The sequence below is a fragment of the Triturus cristatus genome, chromosome 7 (genome assembly GCF_964204655.1).
Source record: "Triturus cristatus chromosome 7, aTriCri1.1, whole genome shotgun sequence".
NCBI lineage: Eukaryota > Metazoa > Chordata > Amphibia > Caudata > Salamandridae > Triturus > Triturus cristatus.
Genome location: NC_140590.1, coordinates 1,631,411,000 through 1,631,435,528, shown reverse-complemented (window position 1 = coordinate 1,631,435,528; position 24,529 = coordinate 1,631,411,000). Strand labels below are relative to the sequence as shown.

The following is a 24,529-nucleotide window of genomic DNA, read 5'->3' as shown; positions in this document are numbered from 1 at the left end:
GTACCTGGAGTGGTTGGAGATGCGATTTTGTTGCATTGATAGTCCTTCAGGTCTAATGCAGTCATGAAGTCGCCCTTTTTTAGTATTGGCATTACATCTTGCAATGTGACCATATGGGAGTGTTCGGATAGTATGTACGAATGAGTGGGAGCAGGTCCAGAATGGGCCGTAGTGAGCCGTCTTTCTTTGGTATGAGGTATGGTATTGTTTTGATGTTTGAGTGGGTCTAGTTTTATGACCCCTTTTAGTAGTAATGCCTTTACTTCTTCCTTTAGTAGATGTAGGTGTTGTGGATTTAACACCTGCCGTTTGGCAGGATATTTGGTGGCTATTGAGTAAGTTCTAAGCAATATCGCTGCAAGATTTTTTGTAGTATCCACTGGTCTGATGTGATGCTTGGCCACAACTGGTGGAATTGTTGTAGCTGTCGCCCGACAGGTGTTTTGTGCTCTGGGGAAAGAATGGGCAAGTCATTTACTTGCTGATGTGGAGGTGCCCTTGTTGGGGGTACCTCTACCATGGCCCTATTCTTGTAGCCTCCTCGTCAGTATACAACTCCTTGCTGGTGATACTGTTGTTGCTGGTGCTGATATGAGGTATTTTCTGGGATAAACACTTTTGCTGCCCCTCGCCCCTGGTAAAGCAGAAAGGGCTGTTTGTTTTTAAGGTTTTGTCTGCAAGGCACCCATGGATATGGCTGTGTTGGTGTCCTTTATTTTCTCTAGCTTTGTGTCCACATCGGGCCCATAGAGGATTTCCCCATCGAATGGGACATTAAGAATGTGCTGCTGCACCTCAGGTTTGAACCCGGATATGCGTAACCATGCATGTCTACAGAGCATGATGGATGTCCCTTGCTGAAGTGCCAGCTAAGTTAATGTGCATTTGATTGTTGAATTTGATATCTACCTCCCCTCATTTACCAGGTCTTCTCATCGTTTTTTGTATTCATCTGGGAGATGTTGCATCAGGTCTTGCATCACATCCCAGGTATCAGGAGAGTAGGCTAACTGAATTGGCGATCTTCCAGTGGTTTGTGTGTCCTCCTGCTACTCTTTTGCCTGCTGCAACAATTTGTTTGCTTTCTTTGTCTGGAGGAGGTGTCTTTCCGGTGTCTTTCCAGTGCCTTGTGCTGCAGCTCTCTTCCTGGCTGTGGTTACAACAAGGAGGTCTGCTGGGGGATGTTCCCGTATGTAAATAGGCTCATTTGGAGATGGCTTGTATTTCTTCTCTATGCGAGGAGTTAGGACCCTGGATTTGACTGGGTCTTTGAAGATGTCTTTAGATACATTGAGGACAGATCCAATCATTGGCAGATATTGAATTGTGCGCTCAAGTGTTTCCACAAGAAGTCAGTTGGCACCTCTGTAGTGTGCCTGGGGAGCTTGTGGTACTCTGCTGCTCTTTGTATGATGCTGTCGTATGAGGATGTGTCATCTGGTGGTGATGCCTTAGTAGGTACTTGCGGCTCCATATCTGGGTCAGACAGGACCACATCATAATCATCCCATGGGTCTGGTGGGTGTCCTGTGTTCCTAGGGGAACCTGTATCATGTATCTATCCCTCTTCCTCCTCTTGTGGAGAGGGCAAGTGTGTTTGTGGTGACTCTATATGTTTCTATATAAACATCCTCAACACTTAGAACTTTTTTAGAGGAAAACAGTCAATGCAATCCTATGGAGAAAAATGAGTTTATCGGTTTGCAGGTAAGTAAACGGTCTTGAGGATTGAGTTTCTGGGGTTAGAACAAGGGCTCCCCCAGGGTCAAGGATGCACTCAAGAAGCACCCTCAGTGGCACTAGGGCGGCCGGGTACAGAGCGCTGGGGCCCAATGTTAGCATACGGGCCGGTCCAATAGTGGCTGCTCTCGGGCAAGCCACAGGGTTGAGGGAGCAAAGCTCCTAGGGTTAAGCTCAGGGCAAAGGAAGATCCGAGTTAGCACACTAGGTGCACCCACAGTGGCAGCCGGGTGCAGAGTACGGATTTGGCGTCGGGTGCCCTGTTGTTTTCAATAGGAGTTGCCAGTTTTGGATTTTGGCTGCAGACTCGGTCCAGGAAGTCTTCCGAGAGGAACCAACAGCTGGGCAGGTAAGTTGGATGGCTCAGGGACCTAGGTGCACATAAGGTCCTCTTCTCCAGGGCGCACTCACTTGTATTTCCAAAGGACCTAGAGTAGGCTTCTCTTTTTATCTCCAAAGATTTTGGCTGAAATAATGTGGCCTATTTTACAGCCTTCGTTCATGTGAAAGGTGTACAGTCAGTACAAGCAATGCTTATGGGGATCATTTACATAAGACAAAGAGAAATGTATTCTCTTTAGCTGGGTCAGCATCGACAAATTGCAATATTCTGTGAACCAAAAAACAAATGCAACAGAAATCAGGACTATGGGGCACTACAGTGAATGAAGTGCAGAGCACATTCACCTAGCTGGTTAAGTTTGGATAGTTTACAATGAGGATTCAAACACAGTATTGTTTGCCTAGACACATGCTAGTACTGTTGACTGTTATACATAATATTATCTGGGGACTAAGCCAACCAACTGGGTCACAGATGTCAGCAATTCAATCATGTGAAAGATACACTGCTGGAAAGCCACACGTGCTAATCACGGCAAAAAGGTTCTGATTTACACAAAGCGTCTCTTCAACACAGACTAGTACAAGGGGTTCAATTTACCCTGAGGGTCGGCCTTTTGACATTGACCACACAGCATGCACTATGAAAGGCCATCTCAATAATTGTTGCACTCAAGGTTTCCAAGCCAGTCACTCATACGGACTCACCAGAGTTCTGCATTTTTGGGGTTCTTTAGTCGAGACTTCTCCAAGATGGCTCTAGCCCTCGTCAACTGGCCAACCTTCTCCTCTAACCTAGACAGCAACAGCCAGAGAGGGGTGGAGTTGGGGCACTTTTTCAGCTGCAAGAAAATGTGAATCGAGATCAGAATATATATTGAACCTGTTCAAGATTACAACCAGAATACCCAATACCATCTTAACAGGTACCTCAAAGCACATGGTTCATGCTTCCTAGAAAGTATGGTGCTGATAAATAAGCTGGCAAACAATTAGTACCTCGTGCACTGAAACAGCACCACTCAGAACAATGTCAAGACTACAATTGAGAACCGACTTGCCTTCCAAGAACATTAAGAAGCACCCACAGTAATCAATTGTTAATGTTACTGGAATTTAAAGGCATTCTTTTTATTTTGGTATTTTGTTTATAACACAAATAAAGATTTCTGTTCAAAGCAAATGGTGCTTCTGCTCTGTCACTTTAAATACTTCAAGTACACGCCTGTATCACACTGTTGCCAACACTGAAAAGTCACAATGAGTTGTTCTTGCAAAACAGTGGCTATGGGTTTTTGATGTTTACCCAATTCCTGATTAGAGACCGGCTGAAGGGCTATCATAATGTGTATGTATTCACTGCCTGACAAATATACAGCTCTAGATTTCCAAGCTGGCCAAGGCTTACTAGGATGTTTGGGTCCTTTTTCCAATAAGAAAGTATGAAGATTAGGACAGACAAGCTTACACATTGTACTAGCTCATCCACTATCACTTTTTCATTGTTAGCCTTGGGATTTCAGCGTACTGCAGACTGCCTAAGCACCCTGTACTATCTGACTAGGTCTACTTCAAGCAATGGTCCAACATGAAAGAAATACTCCAGGAGTGGAAACCAGCAACATAGCAGGGCTGACCATATAAACCTTATTTGAATATCAAAGCACTCTTAAGATTGATCAACAGAATTGGTTTAACAAGAAAATTGAGAACGAATCAGTCCACAGTGAAAATACGCTACTTCAGTAACTAGGCTACAAAGCATCCAGTATAAGTACTGCTCATGCCATCATAGATGGGTATTCTCTGATAAGACCACAGTGTTTCACATAGAAACCATTTAGACTTTTATATGGTTGGTGTGTCTGAGGAAACCACAGACCAACCTCCTCACTCTTAGCAGCAGTGAATTCTCAAGCTTTGTATTCATCTTAATTATGATTCAGTCTCTCAAGTGTAACGAAATGGTTACTTACCATTAGGAGTGGTTTTGCAGCTTGAAGAATTTTCTGGATTCACATGCTGTGCATTATTCCGCCATCTAGTGGTTGGGTCCGGAATTGTCTGCTTTTTTGTTTGGTCGCTGTCGACCACGATGCCAGGTATGCCCTTGTGTGACGTCAGACGGTATCCTGGAGGTCAACGTGTGTGGTAGCCATCTTCGGATTCTTTTTTTTTCTGTTTTGTAGTCCTTGAGATGGTTGTTAAATAACTTGTTTACTCATTTGCATCCCCACCTGTTTGTTTTCCTAATAGGGGAGGCCGGGTGGGTCGCTACTCTTACTGGTAAGTAACCATTTTGTTTTGCAGCGTGAATCCTTTTCTGGATTCACATGCTGTGCATTAGATTATGTAGTGGTTTCTCCTGTGTTTGAGAGGCTGTGATGAAAGGAAGATTTTGCAAACAGGTGTTGAAGCACTCTTTGTCCAATTTGATCTTCCAAAATCATCTAAATGTCCACACAGTAATGCTTTGTAAACGTGTGGGGTGATGCCCATGTTGCTGCTGCACAAATAGGGTCAATGGGTGCATTTGCCATGAAAGCCACGGTTGTTCCTATCTTTCTTGTGGAGTGAGCTGTTGGCTGAATTGTTAGTTCTTTTTTTGGCATTGGCATAACATAATTGGATGGTTTGTACTGTCCATCTTGCAATGGTTGCCTTTGTGACCGGTGATTCTGTGTTGGTATGTGAGTAGGTGACAAACAATTGTTTTGTTTTCCTGCTTTGTTCTCTATTTTGCAAAAAATACAGTAACGCTCTCCTTACATCCAGGGTATGGAGGCTTCTTTCTCCTTTCGTTTTTGTTGAAAACTGGTAGGATGATATTTTGATCTAAATGATATTTAGATACCAAATTTGGTAAGAAGTGTGGGTTCGTCTTTAGGATTACTTTAGCCTTGTGTATTTGTAAATATGGTTCCTGTCTTGGTAGAGCTTGCAGCTCACTTACTCTTTGTAGCGATGTAATAGCGATGAGAAAGACTGTCTTTAGAGTAATGTGCTTGAGGTCCGCTGTATGCATGGGCTCGAAGGGTTTTGTCATAAGTTGTGATAGTACTGTATTTAGGCTACATGTAGGTACTGGAGCTGCTATAGGTGGAGCAATTCTTCTTGTCCCTTCTAGAAACCTTTTATTCACTGGCCTTGTGAAAAAACTCTTACAAGTTTTCCTCTTGTGTATGCTACTATGGCCGCCAGGTGTACTTTTATGCTTGAGTAGTTGATGTTACTATCTAGGAGGTAAGTCAGGTATGTAATTACTGTTTCTTGAGAGTCTATTGAACACATCTTATTGTTAGCGGTGCACCAGGTGGTATATTGCTTCAATTTTGCTGTATAGCATTTTCTTGTGGACTGCTTTCTTGCCTCTTAGAATTTCCATTGTTCGTAAAGGCAGGTTGAGGTGGGCAAATGTTATGTATTCAAGCGCCAGGCTGCTAGATGCAGTGTTGCTGGTTCCGGGTGAAAGATTTGGCCTTGTTGCATTGTTAGCAGGGCTTTGTCTGCTTTGATCTTGAACCTCTCCCCTTTGGATAGTTCTAGGAGGGTTGAGTACCATGTTTGTCTTGGCCATTGAGGGGCAATGAGGATCATGTCTGTTTCTGGATTCTTTGCTTTTTCTGACACTTTTTGTGTCAGGGGTATTGGTGGAAAGGAGTAAGCAAATGTCCGTGACCAGTTGAGTGAAAGTGCATTTCCCTCTGACTGGTGGTGTTGAAACCTTGAGGCAAAGTACTGGCATTTCTTGTTGTGCATTGTTGCAAACATCTATCACTGGTGTCTCCCAGATTTTAAAAAGGTATTGTACTGTTTGTTGTTTCAACTCCCATTCTTGTGAGCAGTTGTTCTGTCTGCACAGCTGATCCGCTGTAATGTTGTCTACTCCTGGTAGATGTACAGTTTGTAGATTGATGTTGGGGACTACTGCCCACTGCCAGATCTTCTGTGCTAGGTTGCTGAGGGCAAAGGACTTTGTACCTCCTTGTTTGTTAAGATAAAACATTGTTGTTGTATTGTCTGTTTGTATCAGGATATTTTTCCCCTGAATGTGCCTTTGGAATGATTTCAATGCCAGGAAGACTGTTTTCATCTCTAAGAAGTTGATGTGTTTTTTGGAATCCTGTTTATTCCATTGTCCCCGTACTTTCAGCTGGTTGCAGTGTGCTCCCCAACCATTGAGGGATGCGTCTGTTGTGATTGTCACAGATGGAGTTGGGTTCCTGAAAGGTCTCCCCTGTGCTATGTTGTTGAATGCCCACCATTGTATCTCTGCTTGCACCTTGTGTGTTACAACCACTAGCTCTTCCCATTCTCCAGTGGCTTGGGACCAGCTATTGGTTAGCCATTCTTGGAATGGGTGCATGTGTAAGCGTGCAAGGGGGATAAGTGGGATGCATGATTGTGAGAAAGTGGCTCTGTATATACTGTTCCCTAATAGGTACAGGGTGTACAGAGTCCACAGTCCCCCAGGGGCTGATAGAGGTTAAAGTTAGGTATGACCTTACTCTCTAAAGTGGTAGCTTGGTCGAGCAGTAAGGCAGTACCAGAGGACAGTGTAAAGCATTTGTTGTACACACTCAGTCAGCAAATGGTCTCACACACTCAATAACTGAACTCTAGGCCAATGGTTTATATATATAAAATATATGCTTTTTAGAACCACAAAGGGAATAAAAATATACTTTCTCAGAATGAGAGGTTGAATATAAATACTTTTGCAATAAGCAAGGGATTTTTGTAAATAGTCACAGTTGGTTGCAATAAACAATCCTATTTCCTAAACATAACAATGCATTGAGCTCAATGGTAAATTCAGGTTATTTGTAATAAATTACTTTTCAGATTACTTTTGGAATTCCAGGTCTGGTTCCTAGACTCAGCACTGGGGTCTTTATCAGAAACAGGTAAGTAATTACGTTTGCAGAAATTGTACGATTTTAAAAGAATATTTCAAGATTGCAGAAATCAACACTTAGAAGAAATTTCACAGAAAAGCAGTCAATGGTTTCCTATGGAAGAAAAAGGAGTTACAGGTAAGTGTAGTTGTGGGTACTTTTCAGAGTCAGTGCTGGGCACCAAGATCCAGCACTGGGAGCTCACCTAAGAGCAGGTGAGTAAATTCGTTTTTGGTACTCGGCTGATTTTTGGTGAATATTTTGAGTTTTGAAAAGTTCACACTTAGAAGAATTTCCAAGAAAAAGCCAGCCAATGTTACCCTATGAGAAAAATGAAGATCGCGGTTTCAGGGTAAGTTCTCGACTGGCAGAGTTGAAGTTCTGGGCATAGACTCAGGGGTCTCCCAGTGCCAGGTGGGTACAGTCAGTTCACCCTCAGCGGTTTCAGGACGGCCGGGTGCAGAGAGAGTTAGGCCCAATGTTAGCCTATGAGGAATAGGGGGGCCTGGTTTGGTGGCTGCTGACTAGCAGGCCGCGCGGCTGTGGGAGCTGGGCTCCTGGTCACTCACTCAGGGCAAGTGGGGAAGTAGGCTAGTGTAGAGATTGCACTGCCAGGGCCACTCGGGCGGCTGGGTGCAGGGTGCTTTTGAGCCGTCGGGCGCTCAATGGAAATCAATGGGAATGTTCCGGTTTGGAAAAAGGCTGCAAGCTCGGGGACGAGGATGCTTCAGGTGCCACCACCACTTCGAGAGGTAAGTTGGGTAGTTGTAGGTTAGGTGTAAGGGGGCATCTCTAAGATGCCCTCTGGGGTGCTTAGTACATTAAATCCCACACTGGCATCAGTGTGGGTTTAATGTGCTGAGAAGTTTGATACCAAACTTCCCAGTCTTCAGTGTTGCCATTATGGTGCTGTGGAGCTCGTGTTTGACGAGCTTTCGGCACCATGTACTCTTAAATGGCAGCACTGCACTTACAGTGCCCAGGAATGGACCCGGGTACTGTAGGGGCAGAGGGCTCCTGCTCCTGTGCCTACACCATAGGCGTAAGGCACCCAGCTAGAGGGGTGACTGATATACGCCTTGGCAGTGTAGGTGATGGGCATGGCACACAGAGATGTGTGCCATGTCGACTCTTTGTTTTGTCGTGCACCCAGACACTCAGCCTGCAAAGGCAGCGTGTGTGTGTAAGGGTACAGGGCCTCCAAGGGTGGCACAACGAGTGCTGCAGCCCCTAGAGGCCTTCCCTGGCCACAAGGCCCTGGGTACCTAGGGTACCATTTCCAGGGGCTGACATGTGGCTAGGGTTTGCCAATTTGGAGTTTGTGTGTTTTAAGGAAGGAACATAGGCCCTGGGCACCTGATTGGCAGGAGTCCAGGGTACACTTAATCAAAGTACATTCAGCAATTTAGCAAAAAGTGGGGGCATACCATGCAAGAAAGATGGCACTTTCTCACACAACTCCCCCCCCCCCCCCCCAAACGAAAGGTGATGAGACTAACCTTGTCCTATGGAGTCTTCATTGTCTAAGTGAAAGAACCTGGAAAGTCCATCTGCATTGGCATGGGCAGTCCCTGGTCTGTGTTCCACTTCAAAGTCCATTCCCTGTAGGGAGATGGACCACCTTAGTAGTTTTGGATTTTCCCCTTTCATCTGCATTAGCCATCTGAGAGGTCTGTGGTCAGTTTGAACTAGGAAGTGGGTGCCAAACAAGTATGGCCTCAGCTTCTTCAGGGACCAAACCACAGCAAAGGCCTCCCTCTCAATGGCACTCCAACGCTGCTCTCTGGGGAGTAGCCTCCTGCTTGTAAAAGCAACAGGTTGGTCTTGGCCTTCATCATTGGTCTGGGATAGGACGGCTCCTATCCCTAGCTCAGAGGCATCAGTCTGCACTATGAACTGCTTGGCATAATCTGGAGCTTTTAGAATTGGTGCTGAGCACATTGCTTCTTTTAGGGTGTCAAAAGCCTTTTGACAACTAACTGTCCAGTTAACTTTCTTGGGCATTTTCTTGGAGGTGAGTTCTGTGAGGGGGGTCACAATGGACCCATACCCCTTCACAAACCTCCTGTAGTACCCAGTCAAGCCAAGGAATGCCCTGACTTGGGTCTGGTTTGTTGGAGCTATCCAGTCCGTGATGGCCTGGATCTTGGGCTGTAAGGGCTGTACCTGGCCTCCACCTACAAGGTGGCCCAAGTACACCACAGTGCCCTGCCCTATCTGGCATTTGGATGCCTTGATAGTGAGACCTGCATTTTGCAGAGCCTCTAAAACCTTCCCACGGTGGATCAGGTGATCCTGCCAGGTGGAGCTAAAGACAGCAATATCATCAAGATAAGCTGCACTAAAGGACTCCAACCCAGCTAGGACATGGTTCACCAACCTCTGGAAGGTGGCAGGGGCATTCTTTAACCCAAAGGGCATCACAGTAAACTGATAATGCCCATCAGGGGTGGAGAATGCTGTCTTTTCTTTTGCTCCTGGGGCCATGCCAATCTGCCAGTACCCTGCAGTTAAGTCAAAGGTACTGAGGAATTTGGCAGCCCGCAATTTATCTATCAGTTCATCTGCTCTTGGGATAGGGTGAGCATCTGTCTTGGTGACAGAGTTGAGCCCTCTATAGTCCACACAGAACCTCATCTCTCTCTTTTCACCCTGTTGATGAGGTTTGGGGACCAGAACCACTGGGCTAGCCCAGGGGCTCTCAGAAGGCTCAATGACCCCTAACTCCAGCATCTTCCTGACCTCAGCTTTGATGCTTTCCTTGACTTGATCTGACTGTCGATAGATTTTATTTTTGACAGGTGCACTGTCACCAGTGTCCACATCATGGGTACACCAGTTTGTCAGACCAGGGGTCAGGGAAAAGAGGCTAGCATATTGTTGCAAGACTTGCTTGCAGTCAGTCTGCTGTTGGGCAGAGAGGGTGTCTGAGAAAATCACACCCTCTACTGACCCATCTTTTGGGCTGTAGGATAGGAGATCAGGGAGTGGTTCACTCTCTGCTTCCTGTTCTTCATCAGTCACCATCAGCATGGTGATGTCAGCCCTATCATTGTAGAGTTTAAGGCGGTTCACATGGATGACCCTTTTGGGTGTCCTGCTAGTGCCCAGGTCAACTAGATAGGTGACCTCACTCTTTCTTTCTAGGATAGGGTAAGGGCCACTCCATTTATCTTGGAGAGCCCTTGGTGCCACTGGCTCCAAAACCCACACCTGTTGCCCAGGTTGAAATTCAACCAGTGCAGCTTTTTGGTCATACCAGTGCTTCTGGAGCTCCTGGCTGGCCTCAAGGTTCTTGGATGCCTTTTCCATGTACTCAGCCATTCTGGACCTTAGGCCAAGCACATAGTCCAGTATGTCTTGTTTGGGTTCTTGAAGAGGCCTCTCCCAGCCCTCTTTTACAAGACAAAGTGGTCCCCTTACAGGATGACCAAACAGAAGTTCAAAGGGTGAGAAACCTACTCCCTTCTGTGGCACTTCTCTGTAAGCGAAAAGTAGGCATGGTAACAGGACATCCCATCTCCTTTTGAGTTTTTCAGGGAGCCCCATGATCATACCTTTCAATGTCTTGTTGAATCTCTCAACAAGGCCATTGGTTTGTGGGTGGTAGGGGGTAGTAAACTTATACTGCACCCCACACTCCTTCCACATGTGTGTTAGGTAAGCAGACATGAAGTTGGAACCTCTGTCTGAAACCACCTCCTTAGGAAAACCCACCCTGGTGAAGACACCCAGGAGGGCCTTGGCTACTGCAGGAGCTGTAGTAGTCCTAAGGGGAATTGCTTCAGGGTACCTAGTGGCATGATCCACTACCACGAGAATAAACTTGTTCCCTGAGGCTGTGGGTGGCTCAAGTGGACCCACAATGTCCACTCCTACCCTTTCAAAGGGGACCCCCACCACTGGTAGTGGAATGAGGGGGGCCTTTGGGTGGCCACCTGTCTTGCCACTGGCCTGACAGGTGACACAGGAGCTGACAAACTCCTTCACCTTTTGGTGCATCTGGGGCCAGTAGAAGTGACTCACTAGCCTTTCCCAAGTTTTGGATTGCCCCAGATGTCCAGCTAGGGGGATGTCATGAGCCAAAGTTAGGAGGAACTCCCTGTACTTCTGTGGCACTACCACCCTCCTGGTGGCTCCAGGAGTGGGGTTTCTTGCCTCAGCATACAGTAATCCCTCTTCCCAATAAGCTCTGTGGGTACCACTGACATCTCCCCTGGCTTCTGAAACAGCTTGCTGCCTCAGGCTTTCAAGAGTGGGACAGTCTCGCTGACCCTGGCACAGCTCTTCCCTAGAGGGTCCCCCTGGGCCCAAGAGTTCAACCTGGTAAGGGTCAAGCTCCATGGACTCAGTTCCCTCAGAGGTATCCAAATCCTCTCCCTGGGGAGAGGGGTCCTGAATGGTTTGCTGTGTAGAAGCTGGTTCCCCAGTCTTCTTTCCTTTTCTCTTGGTTGGCTGGGCCATTATTCCAGACTCCAGACCTACTTTTTCACCCTTCCTCTTGCTCTGGGCTCTGGTTTGCACACACACACCAATTCAGGGATGCCCAGCATGGCTGCATGGGCCTTCAGTTCAACCTCAGCCCAGGCTGAGGTTTCCAGATCATTTCCAAGCAGACAGGCAGCTGGCAACTTTGGAGAGACCACTACCTGTGTCAGGCCAGTAACCCCCCCCCCCCCGCCTAATGTTACCATGGCCATGGGATGACTAGTGGTGACACTGTCAGCGTTGGTGACTGGGTAAGACTTCCCAATCAAGTATTGCTCAGGGGAAACCAGTGTGTCTTTCACCATAGTGACACTGGCACCTGTATCCCTCAGAGCTTCTACCCTAGTTCCATTTCATCAGGGGTACTGTAAGTATTTCTTTAAGTTGGGGGGGGGGGGGGCACACAGCTACAGTGGCAAACTGCACTTCTCCCAAGGAGACTAAACTTGCTTCAGTGTGTTCCCAGATTTGTTCAGGGTACACCTCTGATCCCATTTGTATGCTTGCTGCCCCAGGAGTAGCTGTCCTGGGTGCCTTAGGGGCTTTGTTTGGGGGGCAAGCTACAGTTAGGTGTCCCTGCTCTTTACAGGTATTACACCAGGCCTTTAAGGGATCAAAGTTCTTCCCCCTATATGGTTGGGGCACATAGGGAGTAGTTTGTGTCCCACCCACCTGAACAGGTTTTTGGGGCCCTTTGGAAGACTCAGACTTTTTATCTTGGGGATTCTCACCACCTTTCCCCTGGGGAGGTTTTGTGACCACTTTCTTTTGGTCACCCCCAGTGGTTGTCTTGGTCACCCTAGTCTTGACCCAGTGGTCTGCCTTCTTTCCCAATTCTTGGGGAGAAATTAGACCTAGGTCTACCAAATGCTGATGCAACTTTTCATTTGTGCAGTTACTCAAAATATGTTCCTTCATGAATAAATTGTACAATCCAGTAAAATCCTGCACACCATATCCAGCTAACCAACCATCCAGTGTCTTCACTGAGAAATCTACAAAATCAATCCAGGACTGGGTCTGGGTTTTGTGAGCCCCCCTGAATCTAATTCTATACTCCTCAGTGGTGAATCCAAATCCCTCAATCAGAGCTTTCTTCGTGAGGTCATAGGATCCTCCCTCTGGCCCAGAAAGGGTCAGAAGCCTGTCTCTGCAGTTACCAGAGAACAGATCCCACAGGAGTGCCCCCCAGAGAGGTTTCTTCACTTTTCTGATATCACAAGCCCTCTCAAAGGCTGTGAACCATTTGGTGATATCATCACCTTCCTCAAATTTAGGGACAATCCCTTTGGGGATTTTAAGGTCAGAAGTTTCCTCCCTATCCTTATTTTTGTTATTGCTGCCACCATTGATGGGTGCTAAACCCATCTCTCTCCTTTCTTTTTCTAGAGCCAGGAGCCTGGACTCTATCTCTAATCTCTTGGCCAGCCTCACAAGGCTGTCCTCTTCACTGGGGGGTCCCCCAGTGTTCTCTCTGGGACCAGAGCCACCTGTGTAGTCTCTAGGTTCCCAGATGCTAATTCTTGAGAGGGAGGGTATGGGTGCCCTCTCCTCCCTAGGGAATAGCCCAGGGGGGTTGTTGTCAACCTCTTCTGCTTCCCTTTCCTCATCTGACTGGCCATCACCATGTTCAGATGGGTGGTCCTTAGCATACTCAGCCAAGAGCTCCTGGAGCCCTAGTTTGGTTGGATGCAGACCCATTTGTATTTTTTTAAGTTTACATTAGGACCTCAATTCCTTGAAAGACAAGTGTAAGTAAGGTGTGAGGTCGAGCTCCTCCACCAGGTCCATGTTATTATTATCACTAATAGCTGGGTTTGTTTGAGACATTCTAACCTGACAGTTCTAACCCTCTACCCTGACTATAGTGACTTTTATTATTCTAAATTCTAATGGGACTTAAGCAAGGCCCTAGCAAGACTTTTAGTAATTTTGGAAAGACCAATCAGAATTCTAAAGGCAATTTTTAAGAGTTCTGTCGTGTGATCAGATGGTAACCAAGTAGTCCAACAAATGCAAGTTTGTATCCCACCGCTGATCCACCAATGTGAGAAAGTGGCTCTGTATATACTGTTCCCTAATAGGTACAGGGTGTACAGAGTCCACAGTCCCCCAGGGGCTGATAGAGGTTAAAGTTAGGTATGACCTTACTCTCTAAAGTGGTAGCTTGGTCGAGCAGTAAGGCAGTACCAGAGAACAGTGTAAAGCATTTGTTGTACACACTCAGTCAGAAAATGGTCTCACACACTCAATAACTGAACTCTAGGCCAATGATTTATATATATAAAATATATGCTTGTTTTATTTTTAGAACCACAAAGGGAATAAAAATATACTTTCTCAGAATGAGAGGTTGAATATAAATACTTTTGCAATAAGCAAGGGATTTTTGTAAATAGTCACAGTTGGTTGCAATAAACAATCCTATTTCCTAAACATAACAATGCATTGAGCTCAATGGTAAATTCAGGTTATTTGTAATAAATTACTTTTCAGATTACTTTTGGAATTCCAGGTCTGGTTCGTAGACTCAGCACTGGGGTCTTTATCAGAAACAGGTAAGTAATTACGTTTGCAGAAATTGTACGATTTTAAAAGAATATTTCAAGATTGCAGAAATCAACACTTAGAAGAAATTTCACAGAAAAGCAGTCAATGGTTTCCTATGGAAGAAAAAGGAGTTACAGGTAAGTGTAGTTGTGGGTACTTTTCAGAGTCAGTGCTGGGCACCAAGATCCAGCACTGGGAGCTCACCTAAGAGCAGGTGAGTAAATTCGTTTTTGGTACTCGGCTGATTTTTGGTGAATATTTTGAGTTTTGAAAAGTTCACACTTAGAAGAATTTCCAAGAAAAAGCCAGCTAATGTTACCCTATGAGAAAAATGAAGATCGCGGTTTCAGGGTAAGTTCTCGACTGGTAGAGTTGAAGTTCTGGGCATAGACTCCGGGGTCTCCCAGTGCCAGGTGGGTACAGTCAGTTCACCCTCAGCGGTTTCAGGACGGCCGGGTGCAGAGAGTTAGGCCCAATGTTAGCCTATGAGGAATAGGGGGGCCTGGTTTGGTGGCTGCTGACTAGCAGGCCACGCGGCTGTGGGAGCTGGGCTCCTGGTCACTCACTCAGGGCAAGTGGGGAAGTAGGCTAGTGTAGAGATTGCAGTGCCAGGGCCACTCGGGCGGCTTGGTGCAGGGTGCTTTTGAGCCGTCGGGCGCTCTATGGAAATCAATGGGAATGTTCCGGTTTGGAAAAAGGCTGCAAGCTCGGGGACGAGGATGCTTCAGGTGCCACCACCACTTCGAGAGGTAAGTTGGGTAGTTGTAGGTTAGGTGTAAGGGGGCATCCCTAAGATGCCCTCTGGGGTGCTTAGTACATTAAATCCCACACTGGCATCAGTGTGGGTTTAATGTGCTGAGAAGTTTGATACCAAACTTCCCAGTCTTCAGTGTTGCCATTATGGTGCTGTGGAGCTCGTGTTTGACGAGCTCTCAGCACCATGTACTCTTAAATGGCAGCATTGCACTTACAGTGCCCAGGAATGGACCCAGGTACTGTAGGGGCACAGGGCTCCTGCTCCTGTGCCCACACCATAGGCGTAAGGCACCCAGCTAGAGGGGTGACTGATATACGCCTTGGCAGTGTAGGTGATGGGCATGGCACACAGAGATGTGTGCCATGTCGACTCTTTGTTTTGTCCTGCACCCAGACACTCAGCCTGCAAAGGCAGCGTGTCTTTGTAAGGGTACAGGGCCTCTAAGGGTGGCACAACGAGTGCTGCAGCCCCTAGAGGCCTTCCCTGGCCACAAGGCCCTGGGTACCTAGGGTATCATTTACCAGGGGCTGACATGTGGCTAGGGTTTGCCAATTTGGAGTTTGTGTGTTTTAAGGAAGGAACATAGGCCCTGGGCACCTGATTGGCAGGAGTCCAGGGTACACTTAATCAAAGTACATTCAGCAATTTAGCAAAAAGTGGGGGCATACCATGCAAGAAAGATGGCCCTTTCTCACAATGATGCCATGATGCCCATTTGTTTCATGACCTTCCTCACTGCCAGAGACTGACCCTTCTGGTAGAGTGTGGTCTCCTGATGGATAGCCTGTATCTGTATTTTACCAAATTTAAAATCCAATTGTCTGTTGCGATATTTTTCCATTGTTTGAGGAATAAGGATATTCTTCCTCCCACTGGTGTTTTGAGTGGATCTTTTCTTTTGAGTGAGTCAGTTGGATCCATTTCCTCTTCCTCTAGAGGGTTGGCCTCTTCCTCTGCCATTGCCTCTTGACCAAAAGGGCTGCTTCTGTTGTTGTTGCCACCCTTGATAGCTTGACTGCTTACCCATTTGTTGACCTGGGTTCTGCCCTTGAGGTTGTTATGACATTTGTTGTCCTTGTCCAAAGGTGCCTCAACCTGTGAGCTTTCTGTTATTGAATCCTCCCCTTTAGAAGGAACCCCTCTGCTGTATGGCCCCAATTGCCCTTGCTGTCTCGTTGTCCTTTTTTATCTGTTGAAGGGATTCATCTACCTCCTTTCTAAACAGTGCTTCTCCATTGAATGGTCTATTAATGATGGAGGTTTGAACTTCCTGTTTGAACCCCGATACTCTGAGCCAGGCGTGTCTTCTCAGGATGGTTCCTGAGCACATCTGCCTACTAGCAGTATCTGCTGCATCCAAAGCAGACTTAAGGCAGGTGTTTGCCACGTTCTTTCCCTCCTGGACAATAGTTTAAAGCTGGTTCTTTGAAGGCTTCTTTGCCTTGGTCCAGAATACTGGGCAGCATAGGAAGGTATTGAGTTCCTTTTGTAGCTGGTGCCAGGGTTTCTAGTAAGAAACATGTGTCCCCTTTTTCTTTCTCTAGGGCTACTCCAAATTGATTTGCTGCCCTTTTAACGAGGTAATTGTAGAAAGATATGTCATCTTGAGGCGAATCTTTCGAAGGGTTACTGCAGATCTCTTCTTCCGGGCTCTTGGTGTCGAGATCAATCCAGGTATCTTTGAAATTTTCAGAGTTTTCCTCTTCTTCAGGTAAGTATCCGTATTTCTCGTGTCTTCGTCTTGAGGTTCAGGGGTTGGAGGGGAGTCGAAGATACCTTCTTCTCCCTCGGCGTCTTCTGCCTTTTCGGTGTCGACATTCTCCTGTTCGGCAACCAGTGACTTTGGAATGCGAAAATATTTCAGCGCAGCATCAAACTCCTTTTTCTTCGGTAGGAGCATCACCATTTCTTCCTCGAGTCTCCTCCTTTTCTTTTCGACTTCAAAGGCCCTCTTGGCGTCGAGGACCGGAGATTTTCTCTTTTCCTGGCATCGACGTTAGTCTTCGACGGTGTTGTACCTTTTTCGCGGGTTCATGATCGACCCTAGTTTTTGGCTTTTTTGGCAATTTTCCCTCCTTGGTAACCTTTGGTTGGGTTCCGTGGGGTTCTTTTCATCGCGGCTGACCCTTGATCGCCTTTTTGCTCAGCATCGGGGCTGCCTTGGGCGCCTTATGGACGTGGCCCTTCAGTTCCTACGGATTTTTATGGTGTCTTACCTTCTCCGTCTTCTTTTTCGGATCACTCGCCTTCTTCTCAGAGTGGATTTTTTCAGAGCCCCCTTCTTAAATTTTGACGTCCGATCCCTCGTGCGTCGATTCCGCCGGTGCTCCATGTTTTTCCTCGTTGCTAGGGAAACCCAGGTCTCTGAGAGAAGTTTTCTTTGTTGTCTGCGACATTGTGGCATAGTGGGCTTGTCTTTTCTTTCAGCGTGTTCTCAGTGTCTTCGACAGGAACGCTGCGAAGGCCTCACAGTCCTTGTCCTGATGATCTTCGGGCAGGCAGAGGTTGCAGACGTCGTGTGGGTCGCGTTGAGCGTACTTGTGGTGGCACTTGGGGCTGAACTTGAAGGGGGTATTCTCCATGACCCCCACCTCGCCATTTGTGTACTCAATTAGTCTTCTGTGGTGTTAACACCGAAGCTCTGCTCCTGTCTCCGGTTACGACATCGATATTTCTTGGCAATCTTCTTCTTTTTTGAAGTTTTTGGGGAAAAATCAAAAATTTCTTCGGAGCTTCCTGTTTTGCTTCCAGACCCAATGGTGGAACAAGCAATTACAATGCAATGGTCTCGGCAATATTATAGGTAGAGCTATTGGTATTGCTCATTATTTTTTTATTATTTTTGTATCCCTAAATAAATGGCATTGTCATTTCTATTGGCGCTTTTTATGGCACCAGAGAGAACTGCAACCTGGACTGGACCCTCCAAACTAATTTTGAAAGAATCAGGACCTCAGGGGCAAGGTATGGCGACGGCCGATGTTACAGCACTGTCTAGACAGATGTACCATACTACCTTTCACAACTTTCTTGCTCTCAGTTTTAGTGACCACGATATCATCAGGACAGCCAGAGGTGGAGCTGGAGGTTTCGACACAAGAGTAAGCCTTTATCAGCTTCCCACCTGGAAAATGTTTACCGTAACTTCTCGTGAGGGGCTTCAAATCTGTATCTCTGCTAGCCACTCAAACCAAAACAGCAGGTTTCTGGGTAGCCATACTCATGTCAGCTGCTAAACCCATCACCTGGCAGGGAAACTTATGATAACCATGACAATCACCAGAACCTCAGAAAATCCTTACACTCTAGGTTTTTCTTCTGTTAGCTTGTCAAACTCATTTAGGCAGATGGACTTTAAAAAAAAAAAAAATCTTTCTTATTGAGTTCTAAAATAGTTGTGGTCTATAAGAAACCCCATTGACACAGTCAACACAACAGCTACCACAATGTAAAAATAATATATATTTTGACCACATCTAAGCGTAGAAGTTCAGATGAACAGAAAACCATGGCTGATAATGTATATTGCAACAGACACACTGGCTGATGAGGGGTGAAACCCCGAAACCTGTCCTAGGATGCTTGTTTCTGGTCTAGGGAGGACTTGGCAGTTCAGGCTGGCCTATTCCCATGAGACACAGGGTCAAGACTGATTTGCATATGGTAAGGTCTAAACTGGGGTGGCAGGGTGAGCAAAAGAATGATGGATTTAACCCAGATCTCTTGACTGGGGGTGAATGTTTTGATTTGTTCTGCATTTCGTCCATCAATTGTGTGTCTTTTGCTTTCTCGCCCTAAGTGCGCCAGGTATGCCCAGACGTGGGTCCTGGGCTCACTGTGCCACTGGAATCAAGCTATCCTGGCTGAAGAGGGGTGAAACCCCAAAACCGGTCCTAGGATGCTTGTTTCTGGTCCAGGGAGGACCTGGCTTGGGAGTTCGGGCTGGACTGTTCCCATGAGGCACAGGGTCAAGACTGATTTGCATATGAGCACGCCGCCCAGCTCACACAGCTCAGCCCCCTGCCTGGGCCCGGCGCCGGGAAGGAGGTGTGTTAGAGACTGACCCGGGGACGCAACCAGAGACCAAACAGGAAATGCACAAACAGCGCGAAGAAAGTCCTGCGGGAGGACACCGAGCGCGGACAAGCAGCTTGACTGCAGCCAGACACGAGCGATCACATGGACAGTGGCGAGGCCGCCGGGACTGCCAGCCCATAGCTGCTATTTTTAGGAAACGTGATCTCTGCCCAGCCTCATTAATAGCATCCTCATGAGTACAAAAAAAACATACAAAGTATATTTTTAAATAATTTGCACAATGATGTCAAATGTTCCTTTGAGGCGGCGATTAGCCAAGAACGTCACTTTTTTTGGCTGAAGTGCTCATTCCTACTCTCACTGATTTTGTTTAAGTTTACGAATGTTCGCCTTCCTGGTAGGTACGCTATGTTGATCCTTCGGGAGCCCCGGATGGTATTTTTAAATTTTTGATTCAGCAATTTGCATATCGTCTGGGGGCAATGGGGGTTGTCGGTTGCAGGAGGGAAAGTTCAGTTGAGGCTTAAAGGTAACCAATGCACTTAAAGCAAAGCGTGTACCTTGTTTTTTAAAGTTATTTTTACTACCTTCTTTGTCTATAGACCAACCAAGGTTTTTATATCAAACCAAAGGGAAATTACACGGCTAGAATATGGACTGTTCGAGTCAATAAACAGTGATAGTTTAACTATGTAAATACTGTTGTTGTAAAGAACAGAGCTTTGTATATTTGAAATGTTTAAAAAAGATTGCACTCTGTGTAGCGTTGTAAACCTGTCTTCTGTATCACCTGCTGTGTTGTAGATATCATAGTTACCCTAGCAAAACATATTTATGTACAAAGAAACCCCGATTAATTCAATTTATTAACTGTAGACGTTTTTGAACCCTTCACAAAAGCAGCATCACATCGTATTTTTGTGAGTTTATTGTTAACACTTCTCCTGACGTTCAGGTGAAGCAGTGCCCTTCTGAAAATAAAATAAAAACCAAACAAACAAAAACACAATTTAACAAGAAAAGCGTGGACTGGTCAATTCCGATCGTCGTTACGCCAAAGAAAGAAAGTTGAGTTTTTAGATATTGTAAAACAACCCGGTTCACACCAGCAATGTGATGCCTAGCGGAAGGAGCCTGGCGTAGGGACAAGAACATCTGAAATGCACTGTAAACTGCTACCTAACAGAAAATATTCTACAGAGCTTTAAGTGACTAGTATTACCCCAACTAAACGACACTAGTTTCTTTATCCACCACAAAGAGATGAAAGTCGGAGCAAGAGCTCCGTGACTTTCGTATGTTTAACCTGTAGGGTCCCAACCCACAGAAGCAGCAGGGACACGGACCACCTGGGCTGCCGTACTAGTTTGAGCATGCTGCCCTTCTTTTAACGTGCTGTTGCGAGAGGGAGGGGGGGCTTTGCATGAAGGAGGGACTCCTGTCTCGTGTAGGCTTTTGAAGGGGTAGCAGGTATAGCAATTCAACAGGTCATTTGTTTTTGCTAATAAAATTGTGCCTCCCTAGACCCTACCTTCCCGCGTCCACTGATCGCGACATTTGAATGGCCCGTCTGCATTTCTAGGCAGAGGATGAACCGCACCATTTCGTGTTCGTAGTGCAACACAGCCCACTACTATATGATCATACGCATTCACTCACGAAGCAATCAACATTCAATGCACCGCTACTGCTGCTGTTTCATGATCATTCCAAGCATCTCCAAGTGTGTGCCCATGGTCAAGGGTTGTGCAGCCCGCGTGCGCAACAGACCTGCGATCCACCTGTCAGCATACTCTGCGCTGCCCGTGAACGGCTGGCAGCTCACCCTGCCCCACGAAGCACCAGGGCCCTGTTGTCCGTGCCCGCAGGGTTCGAGGACGCACCGGGCCCCGCAGAATTGTGTGAGTATGTTCGGGGGAGGGGGGTGGTTGTGGACCACGCACTGGGCTCCCGAGTTCTCAGCTGCAACTCGCAAGGTTAACGTGCGCATTGGAAATGAAAGCGCAACACTACACACGAGACTAAAACTAACACTACCCTCTCAAAAACAAAATAACTCACAATGGCTGTTAGCTCGTACTCTTCAGAAGTAACTCGATAAGTATTTACGACTTCCCCGAAAGCCATATTTATTGTCAAGTTACTGGTCCTGTTGGGTTGTTTCAATAATCGTGTACACAAGGATAAAATGAAATAATGTATTGCGTAACTTTTTTATTCCCCTTCGTTTTTCTTCTGTAACTTGAGCAGAGCGTGTCCTAGGGATTGGCTGTAGCTGCCAGGCATCGGTTTCGATTGTATCTGAAATGAGCGAAAGCGCGAGGGCCACTGCGTCCCCAGGGCACTGCTCGACACATACAATGGCCACCTTAGAGCGAGGACAAGGCAGAGATGCCCTCTGCTGGGCTGGGCTGGGCTGGGCTGCTCGCATGCAGTCCAGCAGGAGGTTCAGACCTCTAGGGATCTGCCCCTCCACCCGGCGAGGCTCCAAGGGAAGCACCTAGCAGCCCCCTTCACCCGAGAGTACTACATAGAAGGCAGTGCCCATCCCCCGCCCTGGGAGCAATGGCGGCAACTAATTGATTGCAATTTTCAGTAATTGATGGGTGCGAGAGGGAGACGTTATGTCAAGGATGCGCGGTAAAGCACAAGTCTTCGGCGCACTCTCGCTGTCACCACCTCCGCTTCATCACTTTATAACCCGCCAATAGTTATTGGAGCAAATGGCATGTCTTTTGTTCAAATTAAACTCACCTAAACGGCTCTTTCCTCGAACACCGGTCAAACCTCCAATTCGCCCTCTTCCGGGAACCAGGTGAGAAACATAAAAAGCCTCAGTACGTCTTGTGAACTAAAGTAAATTTCCACTTCTAAACGGCCTACTACTTTACATTATGCGAAAATAGTTCATTTTAAATTCAGTCGATAAACTAAAACATTTTCTGATCAAATAAAAAAACAAGCAACGCATTTACCCGTACCATGCCCCGTTACTGTGCCGCCTTCAGCTGCAGAAATCGAGGGGGCAGGGCACTCGGAGCTTCGCGTGATTGCTAAAAAATGGCGGATGGAAGCTTCCAAACTTTTTCGGATTCGAGGGCGTGTTCCTGCTGTTCGAAAAAGGGCGTGACTAAAAAGTGGAAAGAACAGCAAGGAACACGCCCCCGAATCTGAAAAAGACGGAGCCTATTTGGAGGGACGGCTCTCTCCTCCAATGGCTGGCCTCCGTTTAGGAAGCCAGCCAATGGAGGAGAGGCAAAAAGAGAGGCGGGCTACGGAGCCACTCTCAGAAACATTAAATCTCCGACTTCTGGTTCTGCCTTCGGCAGACCGGACGGTCCTCGACCTAAAAAAGAATATGAAGAGGACTACCACTCACGTCGACCTCCAGGATACTATCTGACATCACATAGGGGACGTACCTGGCACCAAATGGTGGTTGACAGCGACCAAAACAAAAAAACAAAAACAAAAAAAAGGACAATTTCGGACCCAACCACTAGATGGCGGAATAATGCACAGTATGTGAATCCAGAAAAGGATTCATGCTGCAAAACATACTCTCTTGGCATCAACTCAAACAGCCTTGAAAGATGGCAACCTTAAGTATCCTTTCTCCTGTAGGTGATCCAGGCCAATTAGGTTGGCGGTTGGACACAGATTGTATGCTCAAGAAAATCTATCAACCTGATGTATATAATACTGTTGTTTCTGTACTAGCATGATATCTATTTTGTTTTTAATTGTATACATTATGAACACCATTCACCACAGTGCACTGTGCTGTCTGCACCTTTTAATGGAGTTTTAAGTTGCTCTGGCACTTCATACTCCTTACGATAGAAATACAATAGCAAATTTATAGATGTTTAATTAGACTATCAGCAACAGAGACTACTCTTAGCATGTATGTGTGGTACATGCTTTGTGTTTTTCTCAAACACAGTTGCTCCAAAGAAGTCTAAATAATTTTAAATGGTTTCCATGTAGAACACTATCATCTTATCGGAGAAAGGAGGGCACCGTGATTTTGTATTTTGGGATCTGAATCCAGCCGTGTTACAAATGATCCTCTTAATCATCTATTTATTTATGGGTTTTTAAAAGGTGCTGTACACCAGATAACTGCTGCTGTACAACATCAGGGGGAAAAGTGGCAAGGTAGAAGCCATTTGTGCTGATCCCACGTGCTATATGTCGAAAGGTAATTACTGAAAATAGTTTATGGGTCTGCTGGATGGGGACTTTGTTAATGATATTCTCATGTCACCTGGTGCTTCTTGCAGTTGTATGTTAGATGGAATCACAGTCCATTGGAGTTGGTGGGTCTTCTGCATCTTACCATACAAGGGCCTAATGGAAGGACTGGTGTCTAGTTCAGTTTCAACTGGCTGTAGGCTTACCAAAAAAGATGGGTTTGCCACTTGAGCCTAGACCATGAAGGGATACGTTTCTTACCATGTAAGCATCTATTTGTAGCGTGTAGTGTCATAGATTCATATGCTTAGCATTATCCTGCTATCTAGTGTCGGTCTTGGATGATTACAAGTTGTTTTTCTTTGAAGGAGCGTTCGATTCACAAGATGTAGTGACTCCTCCTCTGGTGTGTATTGCTCATGTTGCTCGGCTCCTTTGTTATACTGTTTTTGGCTCATCAGGTGAGCGTTAGAAATAGGAGCAATAAAGTGACAGAATAAAGTAACGTGCTTATAATTGTGAATGTGTAAATTGGGTTTCTACATATTATAAAGTAATGCAACCAAAAGCTTCTGGGGAGGAGGGTGGGTGCATATGAATCTACAGCACTACACGCAACGATAGATGCCTACAGGGTAAGTAACATATTTAATTCTTAGCATGTGTTGGCTGTAGATACACATGCTTAGCATCGAATTTAAAGCAGTGCTCCTCCTTGCGGTGACTAGCGATTGGTTGAAGTAATTGTTTGAAATAATGTCTTAACTACACCATGACCCAGTCTTGCCTGTTGGTGTGTGACTACATTAACACAGTAGTGTTTGGTAAATGTATGTGGGTTATTCCATGTTGCTGCCTTGCACATATCCTCCGTATGGATATTTGCTAGAAAAGCCATAGTTTCTCCTTGTTTAAGTGTGGAATGAGTCCGTGGTGGTACTATAAGTACTGATAACATGTTTGAAATCATTTAGCTATCCATCAAGCAATTCCCGCTTTGAAAATTGGTGCCCCCTGGTGAGGATTGTTAAAAGCAACTAAAAGTTGTTGTGTTTATCAAAAAGATTTTGTTCTATCAATGTAGAACATGATAGCCTGTTTAACATCTAATGTGTGTAGGGCTTGCTCTGCTACTGTGTCTGGGTTAGGAAAGAACACTGGTAGCTCTATGGTCTGTTTTTTATGAAATGCTGACCAACTTAGGTAGAAATTATGGTTTAGCCCTTAGAACTAATTTGTTTTGGAAAATTGTAAAGAAACGTTCTTGCAGAGTAAGTGCCTGTAATTCACTTATCCTTCTAAGAGAAGTGATTGCCATTAGAAAGGTGACTTTCATGTTAGAAATTGAAGGTGGCATGAATGAAATGGTTTGAATGGTGGTCCCATAAGCCTGGTAAGGTCAATGTTTAGATTCCAGGCTGGGGCTGGCGGAGTGGAAAGTGGTATAACTCTGAGTACTTCCATAAATGCTTTGATTACTGCTATTTTAAAGAGGGACATATATTGCCTGTTTTGCATG

The 24,529-nt window shown here is 46.0% G+C and overlaps 1 protein-coding gene across 1 annotated transcript in view; it reads right to left on the bottom strand.

The window, feature by feature from the left end:
* Positions 1-24,529, bottom strand: part of PRPF6 (pre-mRNA processing factor 6) — a 349,710-nt gene that overhangs the window by 44,713 nt on the left and 280,468 nt on the right. Inside the window, exon 17 of the mRNA XM_085619664.1 lies at positions 2,791-2,924. Within this exon, the coding sequence (XP_085475790.1) occupies positions 2,791-2,924 (134 nt within the window). The remainder of the gene's footprint in view (positions 1-2,790; positions 2,925-24,529) is intronic.